We start from the raw sequence: 18,881 nt of genomic DNA on the forward strand, positions 1-18,881 counted from the left end.
CAGGGAGGGAGGGCGGGAGTGACGGTTGGATGACGACAGTTACCCAAAACCACCCTCGACACATTTTTTCCCCCAGCAGGCATTGGGGGCTCGACCCAGAATTCCAATGGGCAGCGGGGACTGCGGGAACTGTGGGATAGCTACCCACAGTGCACCGCTTCCAATGTCAACGCTTGCCCCGTTAGTGTGGACTCACAAAGTCGAATTACTGCCCTTAGTGTGGATACACACGTTCGACTTTGTAATATCGATTCCACATATTCGATTTAAGTAAAATCGAACTACTCTCGTAGTGTAGACATACCCTAATATAGTGAATGCCAGTGAAAATGAGGTAGGATCAGAGGCTAAAATAGAGAAAGAACAAGTTAAAAATTACTTAGACAAGTTAAGTATCAGAGGGGTAGCCGTGTTAGTCTGGATCTGTAAAAAGTAACAAAAAGTCCTGTGGCACCTTAAAGACTAACAGATGTATTGGAGCATAAGCTTTCGTGGGTGAATGCCCACTTCGTCATTCACCCACGAAAGCTTATGCTCCAATACATCTGTTAGTCTTTAAGGTGCCACAGGACTCTTTGTTGCTTTAGACAAGTTAGATGTCTTCAAGTCACCAGGACCTGATGAAATCAAATGCATCCTAGAATACTCAAGGAGCTGACTGAGGAGATACCTGAGCCATTAGCGATTAACTTTGAAAAGTCATGGAAGATGGGAGAGATTCCAGAAGACTGGAAAAGGGCAAATATTGTACTAATCTATAAGAAGGGAAATAAGGATAACCTGGGGAATTATGGACCAGTCAGCTTAACTTCTGTACCCGGAAAGATAATGGAGCAAATAAATAAGCAATCAATTTGCAAACATCTAGAAGATAATAAGGTGATAAGTAACAGCAAAAAAAAAACCTTGTCAAACCGACCTGATAGCTTTCTTTGACAGGAGAACAAGCCTTGTGGATAGCAGGGAAGAGGTAGACATGGTAAATCTTGACTTTATTAAAGCTTTTACTGTCTCTCATGACCTTCTCATAAACAAACTAGGGAAATGCAACCTAGATGGAGCTACTAAAAGGTGGGTGCATAATTGATGGGAAAACCATTTCCGGAGAGTAGTTATCAGTGGTTCACAATCATGCTGGAAAGGCATAACGAGTGGGGTCCTATAGGGATCGGTTCTGGGTCCGGTTATGTTCAATATCTTAATCAATGATTTAGATAATGGCATAGAGAATACGCTTATAAAGTTTGTGGATGATACCAAGCTGGGATGGGTTGCAAGTGCTTTGGATGATAGGATTATAATTCAAAATGATCTGGACAAACTGGAGAAATGGTCTGAAGTAAATAGGATGAAATTTAATAATGACAAATGCAAAGGACTCCACCTAGAAAGGAACAATCAATTGCACACATACAAAATAGGAAATGACTGCCTAGGAAGGAGTACTGGGGAAAGGGATCTGTGGTCATAGTGGACCATAAGCTAGATATGAGTCAATAGTGTAATGCTGTTGCAAAAAAAGTGAACATCATTCTGGGATGTGTTAGCAGGAGTGTTGTAAGCAAGACATGAGAAGTAATTCTTCTGCTCTATGCTGTGCTGATTAGGCCTCAACTGGAGTATTGTGTCCAGTTCTGGGTGCCACATTTTAGGGAAGATGTGGACAAATTGGAGAAAGTCCAGAGAAGAGCAACAAATATGATTAAAGGTCTAGAAAACATGACCTATGAGGGAAGACTGAAAAAATTGGGTTTGTTTAGTCTGGAGAAGAGAAGACGGAGGGGGAACATAACAGTTTTCAAGTGCATAAAAGGTTGTTGCAAGGAAGAGGAGAAAAATTGTTCTTTTTAACCTCTGAGGATAGGACAAGAAACAATGGGCTTAAATTGCAGCAAGGGAGGTTTAGGTTGGACATTAGGAAAAACTTCCTGTCAGGGTGGTTAAGCACTGAAATAAATTGCCTAGGGAGGTTGTGGAATCTCCATCATTGGAGATTTTTAAGAGCAGGTTAGATGAACACCTGTCAGGGATAGTCTAGATAATACTTAGTCCTGCCATGAGTGCAGGGGACTGGACTAGATGACCTCTCGAGGTTCCTTTCAATCCTATGTTTCTATAAGTAGCATCCAGAGTCCAAGGTATGACAGCAGCTGATCAAGACAGTAGCAGATTACTATCCACCTCCCCAAAAAACATAGGAAAGGTGGGAAGGAACCTTAACTGTCTTGGGGCACAATTCCTTCCTTGTGCTATTACTGCGGCAGTGCCACCATTAGACTGTAGAAGCACAATTTAGGCCTTAGATACAGGAAATAGCAAGTGGAAATTTTCAGAAACCTTGAATCCACAGACTGCTTAGTATGTAATCGGCTTAATCTGCAACAAAGGAGATTTAGGTAGATATTGGGGAAAACTTTCCAACTATAAGGGTAGTTAAGCACTAGAATAAACTTCAATGGGAGATTGTGGAATCCCCATCATTGGAGGTTTTTAATAACAGGTTAGACAAACATCTGTCAGGGATGGTCTAGCTACATATAGTTGGTTCTGCCTCAGCTGGGGGGGCAGGGTGAGGGGATTGACTAGATGACCTCTCGAGGTCTCTTCCAGCCTAACATTACTATGATTCTGTGTTTATCAGTTTCTTATTAAATGAAGTACCACTTCTGCTGAGTATTGTGAAAAAAATACTTCAACACCTTCAACTCCTTTCTCTTCATGTGCCAGTATATTTATGCTTGTATCTGTAATTTTCACTCCATGCATCTGAAGAAGTGGTTTTTTACCCACGAAAGCTTATGCCCAAATAAATCTTAGTCTTTAAGGTGCCACCAGCCTCCTCATTATACTTCAACACAGTATAGAAATCATTTTTTCCTCTGCATAAGTCACATTTTCCCAACACTACTATTCATATTATACACACAAACTACATTAAAAACATAATTAAAACGGCAAAGTCAGATTTTAGCTGTTAAAATCGAAGAACTCTCTACTGAGCACCTGTGAACTGCACATATTCAGAGGTTTATAACTTGGCAAAATGTGGGTGGATTTTCATGGGGATGGCAAAAGGCATGTCCCAGAAACACAGGCTGCTCTGCTGGCAAATTTCAAGTTCCTGCTCCAACTCATAGAGGAGCTAGAGCATTTCAAATAAAAGGTCTCAAGAATTTTTTAACATTGCAAAACAATGTATTCTTCATTAGCCTTGTTCTCAGAAACAGTTGGCTGAAATTTTCCAAAGAAATTCAGGCTGAGGAAGATACCTGGCATGGAAAATTTCAGCCCAAATGATTAAAATTTCACAAAGATATAAGCAACTGACAATAGGGTCTTATAATGGGAGTTAGTTTGGAATGTGGGTTTTGATTTGGGCTCCCCTGTGTGACACAGACTAATAATACATTGTATATTTAAATATCGTCTATTTGGGGATCTCAAAACTCTTTAAAGACTCTAATTCTTTGGGGCATCTTTTTGTTCTGTGTCTGATGGAGCCCTGGTCAATGACTGGGGCTCTTAGGGCACTACTAAAATACAAATAATAAATGAATAATAATAAATTACTCTTTGTAATACCCCTGTGATGGAAAGGGACGTATGCATGCATGTACGTACAGACACACACACATTTATTAGGAAGTGACAGTCGTGATTAATCATGGAACCTTGTTATAAATCATGCACCTTTGATTGCCTTACCTGCAGTCCACCCCATAATCCATCAGCCTGGGACTAATATTCCAAAGCCTTAAACATTGTCACAAGGCCATCATTTCTATAAAACAACCTGACAGAGACCTGTTTCCTTATACTCCCCACCCCTTAAATGTGCCATTTCTACCCAAAACGACACTGAGCTGAGATTCAGGATGGACAATATACAGCCCTAGCCCAGTAACAAATTTTAATTTTGAATTGCAGTGGCACCTAGAGCTCCTAATTGGGAATCGGGCACAGGCTTGTTAGGTACTGTTTGGACATATAGCAAAAAACAGCTCCTCCCCAAAAGAGCTTCCAGTCTGAGTAAGGTCTAATAGCTTACATCTGGCCATCCCTAAAATTTGCCTCTGTATACTTTGGGAATTGGGAGATCCATAGCTTCTCAATGGGCATTTACTTCCAGCTCTGGAAGCCATTGAGATATTGGACTTGTGCTGATAATCATAAGATTATTATTGATAGAAAAACTAATTACGTTAATTTTTAAAGGTATCAAACGTATGTTAGTTATAATTTTCTTCTTCCTCAGAGGTCTGTACAGTTGAACTCTTGATACTAAGGGACCTGGCTTTGCAACAGAGGGATATGAAAAAAAGAGTACCAATGAAAAGTTTTAAAAGTCTCTAAAGCATTTAAAAATAGTTTTCAGTAAAGTATATAACACACACAGAACACATGATGGTGCAGTGTTATATAAAAGTTTTATTGGCATCCATTTGTGCTTATCTGCAGAAGTCACTTGTACAATAGCTTTACCTTTTGTAAATAAATTGGAATTCCCGAGGGCATGCTGATAAAAGCTTTTTGCCACACCACCAGGTGTGTGTGCTCTCTCTGACTCTTTAATGTGTACACGTATATGTAATGTATAATAAAATGTTAGTCTTTATATAAAATCATCTACCTAACAACTGTTTGGGTGTGGAAATATGGAAACTTTTTTTGAGAGTGCATAGCAGCACTACAAAACAGTCTAGAAGAAAGAGCAGAAAATAATGTATTTTCCCATTAAATCTTAAGGGAAACTAAGGAGGCAGACTGCAATTATCTAGAACTGGGAATTTACCAAGACTTTTCCTGTGAAAAGAGCCATTGATTAGTTAGTGACTACTGACTACAAGTGATCAGGAGATTCCACTTTTATCTCTGAGTTGAAAGATTTCAGCATCACAGTGCTGCCCACTATCATGCATTGGTTCATTATTGACTCAGCATCCATGTGTTCCTTGCAGGTGTCTTGTCTAAATCCTGAGAGCATCTAAGATTAGCCTTGCTTATTTTGTGAGATCACAACACAAATGGCAGGGCTACAGGCTAGAAACCCTAGGAGAACTGACTTACAATCTCTACAACTCTGCAGCATTTCTATCTCAAGTTGTTATTCCACAATTTACAGTGAAGTAAGAAATTAAGAAGAACAACAGTGCAAACTGAAACCAGGAAAACCCAAAATGATGCTTAGTTGAAAGATGTGAACGCTCTGAGGAGGTGGCAAAAACCATCACTTCACCTACAGTAAAAGACATATGACCTCTGTCAGTCAAGATAGTGCTTAGTCTTAAGGTCATGGTGGACACATCACTGACCCTGGAAAATCAAATAACATCAGTGCGATAGGGTGTGTACCCCACATATGTCATGAAAGGGTTAATATGGGCTTGAGAGGCCAATTAGCCAGCCTGGGTTCACCTGGAGGATGGGCCAGGCCTAATTAGAGATAAAGTCCAGCTGGGGGAGAGCTGGGTTTGGGGTTTTTCCCCCCCTCAATAATAAGCTGGATGAGTCCACTTGGAGAGATGTGTCCCAGAGGAGAGGAGGTGGGAAATCCCCTCCCTCTGGGAAACAACCTGGAAGAAGGCTGAGAAGGGTGAAGCAGAGCAGAGCAGACAGGCTACTCTAGGGGTGAGCTGGAAGCCTGACTGGAGATAGGGGCCCTGAGGAGCTGTAGTCTACCTGAACTCTGGGGGAGGGGGTGTGTGTCGGCCTTTGGACTGTGTCCCCACTCCTGAGACAAGGCATGGGGGCAAACTGTAGTGAGTGAGGTGTGCTTGGGCGGAAGAGGTGGTTAGCTGAGCACAGCTGGGCTGAAGGTTTGGTTTCTTTTACCTTTTTGTTGTCCTTTGGTAAAAGACTCTGTGGCCCCAGAAGAAGCAGGAATCTGCAACGTGGGCTGTCTGGAAGGCCGAGATACTACTACAATCAGAGAAGGCCAAACGACGTGGGGGGACTGAGTCACATCTGGCCACAAGGAGGTGTATTGGGGTGGCAGCTTACCACAGTCAGTTACTGTTAGCTGCTCCCTCCATCTCCAGCTAATAAGACTCAGTCTCTTTATCTTGGATAAATTCCTAGCCTCACTAGTTCATGCATTTGTCACATCCAGGCTAGACAATTGCAACCCATGCTATCTAGACCTAAGCAAGAAATTAATGAAGAAGCTGCAACTGACAAATCATACTTCTAAGTGGTATAAACCAAAGACCATCTATTAGGCCCATGCTTCCCATCCTGCACCGGAACCTTGTGTGCTGTCAGATCCATTTCAAATGTATACTGAGCTATAAAACCCTTAATGGAACAGATCCATGTTATCTCTAAGACCACCTCTTCTTTATGTGGCATCCAACACTCTGGTTAGTGGGGTTTATCTAGATGCAAGGAAGCAGAAATCAGGATACTGTGTCCTTTTCTTCCATTATGGTTCCTGCAGCCTTTATCTTCAGTTTCCTGTGAAATTATTTTGCTCACCTCAAAGCTGTTAGTCTCCATGGTGTTTATCACACTGTCAATTTCCTTGTTTAAAAACGGGAAGTAACTCTAGGGTGTGTCTGCACAGAAGAAGCTGAGCATGGGCTAGCCTACCTGAACTAACTTGAATCCAACTAGTGTGGGTAATAACATCAAAGACAGCACAGTGTGGGCTTCAGAGCAGGCGAGCAAGCCAAGTTCATACCCAGGATCCATGCCAGGCTTGCATTACCTGTGCTGGAGCCCACGCTGTGCTGTCTTTCCTGCTATTGTTTCCTGTACTAGCTGGATTCAAGATAGCTTGGGTGTAGATGAGCCTGTGCACAGCTTTTGCTGTGTAAACATATCTTTAGAACCATGGCTGTGACAGGCAGCAAAAGACCTACCTGCTTCTCTTGGATAAAATCCTCCTCCACTTTTTCATTATTAGTAAATGAGCTGTGAAAGGAATTCACAGTCTCAGCTGAACATCCATATGGCCCCAGTGTGATTTCACTCACCAGTTTTACACTGGTCTAGCTCAATTAACTTCAATAGAATTACTCTTGATTTATACTGGTGAAAATGGAATCAGAATCACGCTGGCAGAATTCTATCCATTACATAAATTTGTATTTAAAAGAAAAAATTGTAAAAAGATTATTAGGAAGAAATGCAAAAGCTAAATTCTAGAACTCTGGGCCACGTTATCTCAAATGACCTCAGTTTAATTCATTACTTTGAATTTATTTACATAAAGGGCTAAACCAGTAGTTGTGGCCAAGTTATGGTTAGTGCAGCTAAAGGGAGAGGAAAAGTGGCTCTAAGTCACCTTTTTAACTTTTCTGGTCCTAGGGTGGATGGATGCCACGCAAGCCCCATGGCTTAAATAGAGCTGCTTCTGGGCTGACCAAAACTCTTCAGCTGTCCACAGCCCAAGGGGCCACCCTGGCAGACAGATCACTGGAGAGCAGTTGCATTTTAGTCACGCATGCTGTGATTGTCTCTATGCCAGTGAGAGATTCGCCCAACACTGGGAGAATCACCATTGATATTGCAGGTTTCCGACTACTTCGTGCCACTGTGGGCCAAGGATCTGACCTGGTTTCTCTAAATGAAATCCTGCAAGTTTTGTCATTGACTTAAATGGAATCAGGATTTCACCCTCTGTCCTTCCTTTAGTACTCTGGTCTTGTGTCTGACCTGTCCCTTCTATTCTCGCTTGGTAAACCCTTAGCCCAAAATCAGGTGTCACCACTTGCATGGAAATGAGTTCTGGCCATTAATTTTATTTCCCCATCTCCTCCAACTCCAGCAAATAAGCTCTTTGGGGCAGGCACTGTCATTTACTATATGTTTATACAGCATCCAGCACAATAGGGCTGTTTGTTTGTTTGTTTCCTAGATGCTATTGCAATATATATGTTAAATAATAATATCCACATACATTTCATTATCACATTTACCATAACACTATTTACAGAATGTTTTCATTTTAAAATATTGTATCTCATGTATAAGGAAAAGTAAAATAAATTATAAATTAATGGAGATATCCTATCTCCTAGAACTGGAAGGGACTTTGAAAGGTCATCAAGTCCAGCCCCTTGCCTTTACTAGCAGGACCAAGTACTGATTTTGCCCCAGATCCCTAAGTGGCCCCCTCAAGAATTGAACTCACAACCCTGGGCTTAGCAGGCCAATGCTCAAACCACTGAGCTATCCCTCCCCCCAGAAAGTAGAATCAACAAACCAGAATCCTGGGTTTCAGTTACCAGTGTTCCAGCAAGGCTATATTTTCCAGTTCTCTCTCTATCCTGGAGCCAAAATATATCCTCACATTTTAGCAAATGGAAACGAATTTGCAGCCCATTTTGGGAGCCAGAATAATCTCGTACCCATCAAGATTTAGATGTCCCTAGGAAAGGAGCATTTTTCAGAAAATGTAGAGGACAGTATCAAACTCTTGTTACTGAACCTGGCCTTACATAATGAATGTGAGATGCTGGGGAAGGGACTGAGTATATTTCTACAGACAGTAACCTGGTGCTGAATGCGGGACAGGAATAGAGTTTGTTTTGATAGATTCAAGCCCCATATAGTAATGAACTGAGGAAAACTGGAAGGGAGGTGGACTCAAATTCAGGAAAGGGTATCCGTAACAGAATATGGGTGCATGGTTCAGGAGTAAATGAGCAGAGCTCCCGTACACATGGAGTGTCTGTAAAGACTTTCTGACCTAAATACTCTGTGCCATAAATAAAGGAGGGTGTGTAATAATGTGGTTAGGGCACAGTCTTGCTATATTTGGATTGTAAATTTTTCCAGGCAGGGACCTCATCGATTTGCATGGAACATACCAGACACTATATACATAATCATTATAACAAAAAAAAATAGGACGGGAATTAGAATAACCAAGTTTTGTTCCCCATTCTGTCACTAAATCAGTATGTCAGCTTGGTAAATCACTTAATTTCACTGTGCCTCAATTCAGCCACCTGTGAAGTGGTTATTATGATAATGTCTTCACTTGTTGCATTGTCTATAAAATTAGATTGTAATCTCTTGGAGGCAGAAGTTTGTATTTTACTTGTTCTATTAGACACCCAGCACACTTTTAGTCGTTGTAAAAATATTAATGAAGAAGAACTTGCATATTGCCTACTTCTATCTATTCTCTGTCCCTTGGAAGGCTCAGGGAAGGGGGGAGTATTAGTGATTATGGATATTGCAAGCTCTCCGTTCACAATAAAACACTTGCTCAGTTCTGGCAGGTAAATATTTTTGTGAAATCGCGTTTGGGTATATGGGATAATCCATCAGGAAGATAATAGGGATAGCTCGGTGGTTTGAGCATTGCTTTCCTAAACCCAGGGTTGTGAGCTCAATCCTTGAGGGGGCTAGTTAGGGAACTGGGATAAAAAGCTGTCTGGGGATTGGTCTTGCTTTGAGGAGGGGGTTGGACTAGTTGACTTCCTCAGGTCCCTAATATTCTATGTCTTGAACTCATTCTTGTGGTCAGTTGTTTTTTTGATTCATGACAGAAGAAATTCCACCATCAAGACTGATTTTCAGCAGGCTGTTTCCTGATACTCCTAAATGTTAAACTGCTCTTTGAGCTGACTTCACTGGCAATATGTACTGCAAAAAGTGGGCATGTACTGTGGAATTCATTTATAAACCCTATCAAATGTTATCCTCATCCTTTTGTACATGTCAGGACCTCATCCAAACTTGGCAGAGCTGGTAGCTGGCTCAAAATTTAAACAATGGAAAAACATATGTCAGAACTTCATAATATCGTTTAAGCTAGACAGCAAATTAAGTTCCATGGAAAATGCTTAAAGACTTTGTTGTGCTACATTTAGAAGAGCAACTTCAAAGTTGGGAATCTCAACATTCTATCTTCTTTCCTGCCTCCTTAAGTCTGATTGCCAATTCTTGATTTCTTCATATGGATTTATCCCTGAACCAAATCCTTCCATGGTATTTTTTTCAAAACTAAAAAATAAGTGGAGAAATACTTCCAACAGCCAAGTAATTGTGGGTGGAATTGGTTGGAAAATGCAAAAAAAAAAGTGCATGAAGTATTTTGTTGACATTTTGAAAAATGTCAACCGCTGGTTGAAAAACACCAAAAATAATTCATGATACATTTTTGCAAATAGTTTCCCCTGAAATTTCAAATACTCGAAAATTCTTAGGCAGCAAGTAAAAAGAACTCCTAAAATAAAAAATCATTGTACCCAGTCCAGCAATCAGGAGCAAATCTAAAATAGTAGAGAGTGGTCATAGTTGAGCTGGAGGAATACAAATTCAGTAAGAGCAGTTTCTGCTTTTTGGGTTTGGGGGAGTTATTGCAAGTCCTGGTGAGGGAAAACACATTTTGAAAAATACTAGAATTTAGAAACAATTTAAAAAATACTAGAATATGCATTTTAACCTTCGCTTGGCAGCATCCTCCTGAACCAGCCCTCAAAATTTTAGGTATTGTGCAACAAAAACACTTCAAATTATACTGTTGTGATGAAATAGAAGAGTAACAGAAAAGAACCGTAGAGGGCCCTCTATAGAATGCTATTGATGTAAGGAGATGAAAAGGTAGTGGATGTCATCTCTAGCAGAGGTATGCTTAATAAATAGGTTGCAGTTCTTAAGTCCCTTAATGGCATCTGGCTGATTTTCAGAGGAAGTTAATATGGGGCAGCGCCGTTAATCCATTGCCACCTGTCTATTTTGCTAACCCTGTCAATCAACCATCACAGTGGTTAAAGCTGACAAAAGCAATGGCCTTTTGTAGCAGTCCCAAGGGTTACTAATGGCTGAACTGCAGTCTGGAAGAATCAAGTTGGTGGTCACAAATTAGTGTTGGGCAAATCCAAAATGGTCATGGTTCAAAATGGCTGGTTCTCAAATTAACAGAGGCTTTAAGGAGCCTCACTCCAGACCTGGCTCTCTACTCTCTCTGCTGTTTTTCTGCTATCTGGAGAGCCTGTGCTCCCCTCTACCAATAGTTCTTCCCTTCAGGAGGGCCAGTCAGGCAATTTGTTCTGCCAGCTTCTGGCCAGGTCATCTTCTCATGAAAGTAAAGATTTAGCGTCTGAGTGGATGGGTTCTTATTTCATCCATATTGGGCTGCCCTGTCTTAATGAGAAAACAGAGCTTTGTTGCCATGTGCCTGTCTGAGAGAGAGAGAGAGAGAGAGAACCAGTAGCAGAAAAATTAACCCTTTGTCAGATTTAATTCCCCCCATCTATGCTGGCACAGAAAGATACAAATTATACTCTCCTGAGTTGGGGACCTGTACCATCAGAGAAAAGATGAAGAAGAGCCTGTGGGCTCAGCTAGCCCCGCCTGCTATACCTGAAGCCAATTCCAAGCCTGGAGGGGCAATAAAAGGAGAGCCTGACTCAGTTCAGGGTTGACTGGTCAGGAAGGAGGGCAGAGCGCTGCCTTTCTGCCTGAAGGGAGCTTTGATTGCAGAGTTGCAGAGAGACAGGCATGATTGCTGGATCAGCCACTGGGCAGGAACATCAGACCCCAAGGAATGAGCAATGCATGAATCAGAGACTATTTGGGAAGAAAGCCTGAAGGAAAGGGCAGGAACGCTGTCCTGGAAGACTGGGGGATGACCCAGTATTGAGTTAGGTTTGCTTTTTGTTGTAGAACATTTTGAGGCTGAAGCTACCCAGAAGGGGATAAGACTGAAGAGGCAACAGTGAGCCAGTGGGTCACAATTTGCCTCAGTGGACACTGGAAATAGAGACTTCTTGCCCCCGGGAGACACGCAGTGGTGGGGGGCACCTGGAAGGTTCACAAGGGGGCACTGCTCCAGCCACACCACTACACCCCCCATACTCTTTCCAGAGGGAGGGCAGCTTTAAGGTGCAGTTGGCTACCTGCCATAGGAGACCCACTGAAGAAGATTGCCAAAGAAATATGCTGAATCTGTCCCATCCTACAGCCACCCTGTCTGCATCCTCTCCTTGCCCACTGCAGCCCATTTTGGGGGATGCACTGGTCAGTTGTGAACTCTCCAAAGGAGGGGAAGTTGCAGGTGCTTGGTGATGCTGCTGCGTACCCTAGCAGGCTTTCCATTACTGGGAACCCTCCTTTGTGGGCTCTATCTGTGGTAGAAGCTGGTGGAACCTGGTGTTGAATCCTCTTGCCCTTAATGAGAGATTGTAAATTTGTCACTAGGGAAGGAGGCAAGTCTAAAAGCCTGCTAGCTAAAATTAAAAGAATGCAGACAGACAGCAGGTTCAGAAGTGCCGGCAGGTCAAACATCAGGACCAGAACTGCACTGGCTTGGCAGCCCCCCGCATTGTTGTTAGCTGGTTTGATTAGTGCAGGAGCCTATCAGAGAAGGGGAAGGTCTTACAAACAGATAGCCAGCTACTTTGGCAGCTTGCATTCAGTTTTGAAATCAATTAACTGTAAAGAATTTGATTGCATTGAGCTTGTAGTTTCCTCTGTGCGTGAGGTAGGACACAGATAATTATGGCAAGCAAAACCAAAAGTAGTGCTCAGATTGTAAAATGTTGTGCAGGATTTAATGTGGGTTAAATACAACTCTTCCACACATCATCTGTATAAATATCAAGGGAAGGAGTTAAAAGACAAAAAACTGAAAACTATTGTGGGCAAGGAAACTACTGATTCCCAGCCTGATTACAAGGTACATACTTACGCTGGAGCTCACACAGATTTTTTATTATAGCCAGGCCAAAATTTGTGACATTACATTTAAGGTTGTGTCAGTGTTTCCATTATGACTATCATTAAGGTCAGTGAGAGAGGCACAGTTAATTCTTCCCATTGTGTTCAATATTTTCCTTGCAAAGTCTTAGTCCAGGAGCAATCCTGTGTTTGCTTTCAGATTACAATAATGTAAGAAAGGGTGAGCTAGGAGTTTAGGCTCTTTATTTTTCCTCCACCTCTTCTATGCAGAAACTGTTTGTTCCTATGTTGGTCCTAGATAAAATATGAATAAAGTAAAAACTGTGATACGTTTCATTGCACCAAGAGCGTTTAGGCCAAGAAAGAGGAACTCTGATGGAATTTGAGAGGGTGGTTGGTACTTCCAGACACCACATGGATGAAAATCTTTGGTCCACTCTGCCTTTTTCCTGACTTTGGAGCTGTCAGTGAAGGTGTCTTCTTCTTTGGGCCACGTGACCCCTTTAAATTTTCTTCCCCAAATGACCAAATAATCCTCCCCTATGCTGCTGCCACCAATATCCTATGTCAGTGTTCTTTTGTTTATTTTCATACATAGGTGCCCGCGCACACACATACATATATATCACAAAACCAAGAATAGTTGTCACTGATTTTTATCTTGTGCATAAAAATATTTTGATGGCTGTTCCCCAATTAAAAATTGATTTCCTCAGCTTTTTGGTAATATATTTTTAAAGTAAAATATTAACTGCAGAGGGCTGACATTGGTAAAACCATTAAGTATTACTATTTGCATTCCTTCTACCTTCTCACTGTCAACATATCTGCAGGCCGTAGGGGCAACAGAAAACTGAAGAGGCCAGCAGGAGCAGGGCCACCCAGAGGATTCAGGGGGCCTGGGGCAAAGCGGGGGAGCTGCGGCGCCTGTACTCACCCGGCGGCGGTCCGGGTCTTCGGCGGCATTTCGGCGGCGGGGGGCCCTTCAGTCGCTCCGCGTCTTCAGCAGCACTGAAGGACCCTCCGCCGCCGAAGACCCGGACCGCCGCCGGGCCAGGGCTTGCGGGGCTGCCGAAGACCTGGACCGCCGCCGGGCCAGGGCTCGCGGGGCCCCTGTGGGGCCGGGGCCTGGGGCAAATTGCCCCACTTGCCCCCCCTTCTGGGCGGCCCTGAGCAGGAGATCTGAAGCTACTGTGATGTTATGCTCCTAATGTCCTCCTCCTAATCATGTACTTAAGAAAATGAATTAAGCACAGGAAAATATATATTCACAAAGTCTTTATGTTTTCCTTATGTTTGATTAAGAATAGTTTCTTTACTTGTTTGTATAGAATAAAAAGAAAGTTTCCAGTAATAAAACTGACTCGTTTATCGCATAGGGAAAACAAACAGTTGGAATTTAATATATAATCAGATAACAGATTAGTTTACAAAGCCACTCTGCAATTGGAGATGTTTAGGTATGAATGTAACCTCCTCCCTGCACCTATAGTATAAACATAGGCACATCCAAAGTACTTGCAAATTTGCTGTGATTTGACATCGCTTCTGCAATCTTTCACTTCAATAATGTCTGAAAATCGATGTTTCCTTCCATCATCCTTTCTGACAATAACTTTGTCTGGTGCATCTCAAGGCTGATAAAGGAACTGATATTAAAATATTTATTCTACTTCTAGATTAATGAATGTTCCTGTGTTTGGAGGGATCTGATCACTCATGATGACATCCTTCTCTACAATTTAATTAGAGACTCTGCATTTAAGCTTAAACCAAAAACAAACAAAAAAAACCAACAATGATGGGCCGGATCAGCTCCTTTGATTTACACCAGCTGAGGATCTGGCCCATCATTATGAATGTAAATCTCTAAATATCACCTTTTAAAAAAATAAACACAGGGAAAAAACAGAAAATGACAAGTTCCCTTTGATGGGAGTTTCAACTAAGGGCAGGTCCACACTGGGGCGGGGGATCGATCTAGGAAACGCAACTTCAGCTACGAGAATAGCGTAGCTGAAGTCGACGTTTCCTAGATCGAACTAAATTTACTTACTGCGGGTCCACGTGGCGCAGGCAGGCTCCCCCGTCGACAGCGCTTCCTCCTCTCGGCGAGCAGGAGTTCCGCAGTCGACGGGGGAGCGCTTCTGGGATCAATCTATCGCGTCCAGATGAGATGCGATAAATCGATCCCAGAAGATCGATCTCTACCCGCCGAATTGGGCGGGTAGTGTGGACCAGCCCTAATACACATCCTATCGAGGCTGTCCACAGGAAATGACTCCCATTATGGTAATTATTAATTCATCACTTCCTGTTCATTCTCTCCTTGTGTCACTTCTTGGTTATGCATAGCAGCAGCATAGTAAGCCACCAGATTGTGTGGAAACATAGGATGAAAAATATAAATAAGACTGTCTAAAAAAAAATGGAATGAGTATTTTGGTGGGTTTTTTTTTCATTGCTGCTGGAACAACTATATCCTCACTCTATTTTACACAATCAGAGTTCAAATAAATCTATAGAAATGCAGTGCACTAAGTAGCCAAAAACTAAACAATGAAAACAAGTAAAAAAAACAACAACAACAAGAAACAAGATCCTTAAATGTAATCTGCATTTGTCAGGGTGCCACTGTAGTTAAATGTCTCTACGTCCTCCCTCTTTGCTAAAAGGCTAATTCTGATCAATAATTCTTCTGCACCTGACCGTATGATTGCTTGTTGTCTAGGAAAAACTTAAGTTTGGAACTGCATGTGTGTTGGGGGTAGGGGGAGAGCAAGAGCCCTTATGCTTCTTTTTGAAACATGATTTTCAAAAGTCAGTAGTTGTAGACGCAGGAGGAAAAAAGACCTGGTATCTTTTTCTTTGCACGTCAACCTTTCATATTATGTATACGCAACATAATCTGCGGTGTCAACAGAAGCATGCTAGTATTGTCCTACCTACCTGATGTACTATTATCATTGGTTAGGAATGTGTTATCATGTGATTCCTACTTTGTTCATGGCAACCAATGCAGCAGCAATCTGTCAGGAGCTGTCATTGCGGATCAATGCTTAGTGTAACCCAGCAGGATGCTGCTGGATCTCAGTGGGTGTCCTCCTGCTATGCTTTGATTGTTTGTTGTAAAGAAAAACATGGTCGTGTTTACATGGTGTTCATCTATCACCTCCTCAGTGGAAGACATTTCATACACTCTTAATTTGTCTCCATTTCTTTATAAAATGTAATGTCATTTAAAAAAATACACCAGCTTTTTCAAAGATTCCTTCAGTGTAATCAGATTATAAAGGGGTTATGGGACAGTTTGTCTCCGCTTCTAATTGGGTGGCTTAAAGACTATGATTAAATCTCTGAGGAGAAGCTGACTGAACATCTATAGAATTTAAAGTCTGATGGCAGTTGTGGTTCAAAAATGTTGTTCTGGACCAGGTCCAGGGTCATCTGAGGAGACGCACTGGCAAACACCAAGGTAATGGGAAGGACATTGTACTCTTTCTTGTTTGTTGTAGCCCCAGTAGTTGGAATAACTAAAGTTCCTAAAAAAAATACTTAATTAGATGAACTGGTAATTTATTCATGTTTACATGGGACTAACTTCTTGTGATGAGGAGGTGGGAAAGAAGGGGAGGGTATTTCGATAGATTTCTATAATATTCAGAGACAGCCTGCCTACAGATAATCCTTCAGCTGAGAGCATTGCTAAAAAGATAAGGGTTAAATTTTGTGAAGGAAAAAATATGGGAGTTACGTTGAGCTTCTAGCTGGTGCATTTATTTAAAAATATTCCCTCAAAATGCTCCAAGGTAAGTAGTTTAGAGAGTGTGCCTGTTTTCTGTTTGAAAAGATCACCCACTAAGTTAATTATTATTGCCTCTCACTAGATGCATTTTTTAGAATAGTGTTTTAACACTGATACTCTGTTAACACACCTGCAGGTATGAGCGAATACACACTAGAAGACCTTATCGCGTGGATGCGGCTGACAAATACTCTCTAGATGATGATCTAGTAAACCTAGAGGTTCTAGATGAGGTACTGTACCATTCAGGCATCAGTTTCTCAGCCCTGACCATTATATCACATGTATTGCTTGCTTCTGCTTTATAGGTTTTATTCTAACAGTGTCATCATGTCACAAAATTAATTGTTCATAGTCTTGGCATAAAAGAATAACTGTTCCACACATGATTCTGATCTGCTATCACAAGTTCATTTATATTCTACGCAGTGATATAAAAGCAGTTTCAGTAAAACCTATAACACAGAAGAACTGAATGATGGATGATGCTAGTTTAAATTATTTTCTATTTGCAAAAAAATTGAAGCTTAGCCTCAAAAACCAGGATTAGAATAATTTTTCTTCAAAACCAATAATGTATTTAAAGGAATGTCCCAGCTACAGATAATAAAGACTCTATTATGAAAACAGTGATAAACCCATACATATAATCTCCAAGTTTTAATACACCACATGTGTGCAGAGAACCTGTTAATTTTAGTTGGGGGGAACCTTAACTTGTATTCCAACAGGAACAACATATAATATAAAAATGTGCTGGATTCCCATTTCAAACAAATTTATGGAGTAATACTTGAAAAATTATGATGTTGTTTTATGTTCCTTTTTGTTCTATGATGAACTCATGAGCATGAAGAGTCAAATTACAAAAATTAAATGACAGTTTACATGCAAGTACGGCAATGAACCCCGCCCACCCCCAATCCGATAACCTATATGGTCATTTACTGCGTTAAGTGTTTGCTTTTCTGGCAGGCATAACAACATAAACTATTAAAAAAAAAGGGGGGGGGTGTTATTGCTTTTAATTTGGTTTTGTTGCAATACTGTAGAGAGATGCATGAGGTTATGAAAATATTGGTTTGGTTTTGTGAGGTCATTGTTTGACATAAATGACAAATAACATTTAAGATAATCAGTTATTACTCAGTGTTCTCAATATATTTACAATGAATCTTGTTATCTGGAAAAATATTTCTTAACTGTCAAACTTCTTATAATCCTAGGATACAATTATCCATCAACTTCAGAAGCGTTATGCTGATCTACAAATTTATACTTATGTTGGAGACATTTTAATAGCCTTAAACCCCTTCCAGAATCTCAGCATATATTCTCCACAGGTAAGAGAAACACCAAGATGAGGATAGTACCTGCTGTAGATTGTAAAATTGAAGATGCACAAGAAAGAAAAGGCCCTTAAATGGTTAGGAGTCTTGATCACTGAAAACCACAAAAATATAGTTTAAATAGGACTTAAAAATATTGTAAATTGCTTTAAAACATTACTCTGTGGAGAACATCTCTATCTAGCTTATGTGCCCCCCCATCACCAAAGTATCTGAGCCCTCACAATCTCTAATATATTTACCCACACAACACTCTATGGGAGGGGGCAATACTATTATCCCCATTTTACAGATGGGGAGCTGAGACACAGACAGACAAAGTGACTTGCTCAAGATCATAGAGAAAGTTGGCGGCACATAAGGGAATTGAACCATCTTTCCAGGCCAGCATCCTAATCACCAGACCATCCTTTCCGACATCCCTGATTACACGGGGTGAAAAATTTATTTTGACAGATTTCTTTTTCATTTAGTTTTCCAAGCTTTACCATGGTGTGAAGCGGTCATCAAATCCCCCCCACATATTTGCCTCTGCCGATGCTGCTTACCAGGGCATGGTAACTTTCAGCAAGGATCAGGTAAGAACGTGTTTATCTCTTTTTATACTTAATATTAGTCATAGAATGCTGTATTACTTAGGTTAAGTTTAGTATTCTGTGTTGTTAGTCAATGATCTTTGTGAAACTTTCTGTTCCAGAGCATGCATGTATAGCAGGAAAAATGGAACAGCAATCCAGTCAGTTTTAGGACTACTGAAAAGGTCATGGTACAGTAGTAGACACTATAAAGTTGAATCCTCAGTGAGTGTAAATCAGCGTAGCTCCATTGATTCCAGATAACAGCAGCTGACGATCTTTGCCCTATGGGCCTGTCAAGGCTCCTTCCCTACTCTGAACTTTAGGGTACAGATGTGGGGGCCTGCATGAAAACTTCTAAGCTTAACTACCAGCTTAGATCAGGTCCGCTGCCACCACTCCCAATGTGCTAATTCCCTTCCCTGGGTAGCCTTGAGAGACTCTTCACCAATTCCCTGGTGAATACAGATCCAAACCCCTTGGATCTTAAAACAAGGAGAAATTAACCATCCTCTC

General features: G+C 41.3%; 1 protein-coding gene across 1 annotated transcript in view; it reads left to right on the plus strand.

Annotated features, from left to right (window-relative positions):
• The window catches only part of MYO3B (myosin IIIB), a 296,479-nt gene that overhangs the window by 131,595 nt on the left and 146,003 nt on the right, over window positions 1-18,881 (plus strand). The window contains exons 12-14 of the mRNA XM_065413693.1: window positions 16,578-16,674; window positions 17,668-17,784; window positions 18,264-18,368. Coding sequence (XP_065269765.1) covers window positions 16,578-16,674; window positions 17,668-17,784; window positions 18,264-18,368 — 319 coding nt within the window. The remainder of the gene's footprint in view (window positions 1-16,577; window positions 16,675-17,667; window positions 17,785-18,263; window positions 18,369-18,881) is intronic.

The sequence above is a fragment of the Emys orbicularis genome, chromosome 11, assembly GCF_028017835.1.
Source record: "Emys orbicularis isolate rEmyOrb1 chromosome 11, rEmyOrb1.hap1, whole genome shotgun sequence".
Taxonomy (NCBI): Eukaryota; Metazoa; Chordata; order Testudines; family Emydidae; genus Emys; species Emys orbicularis.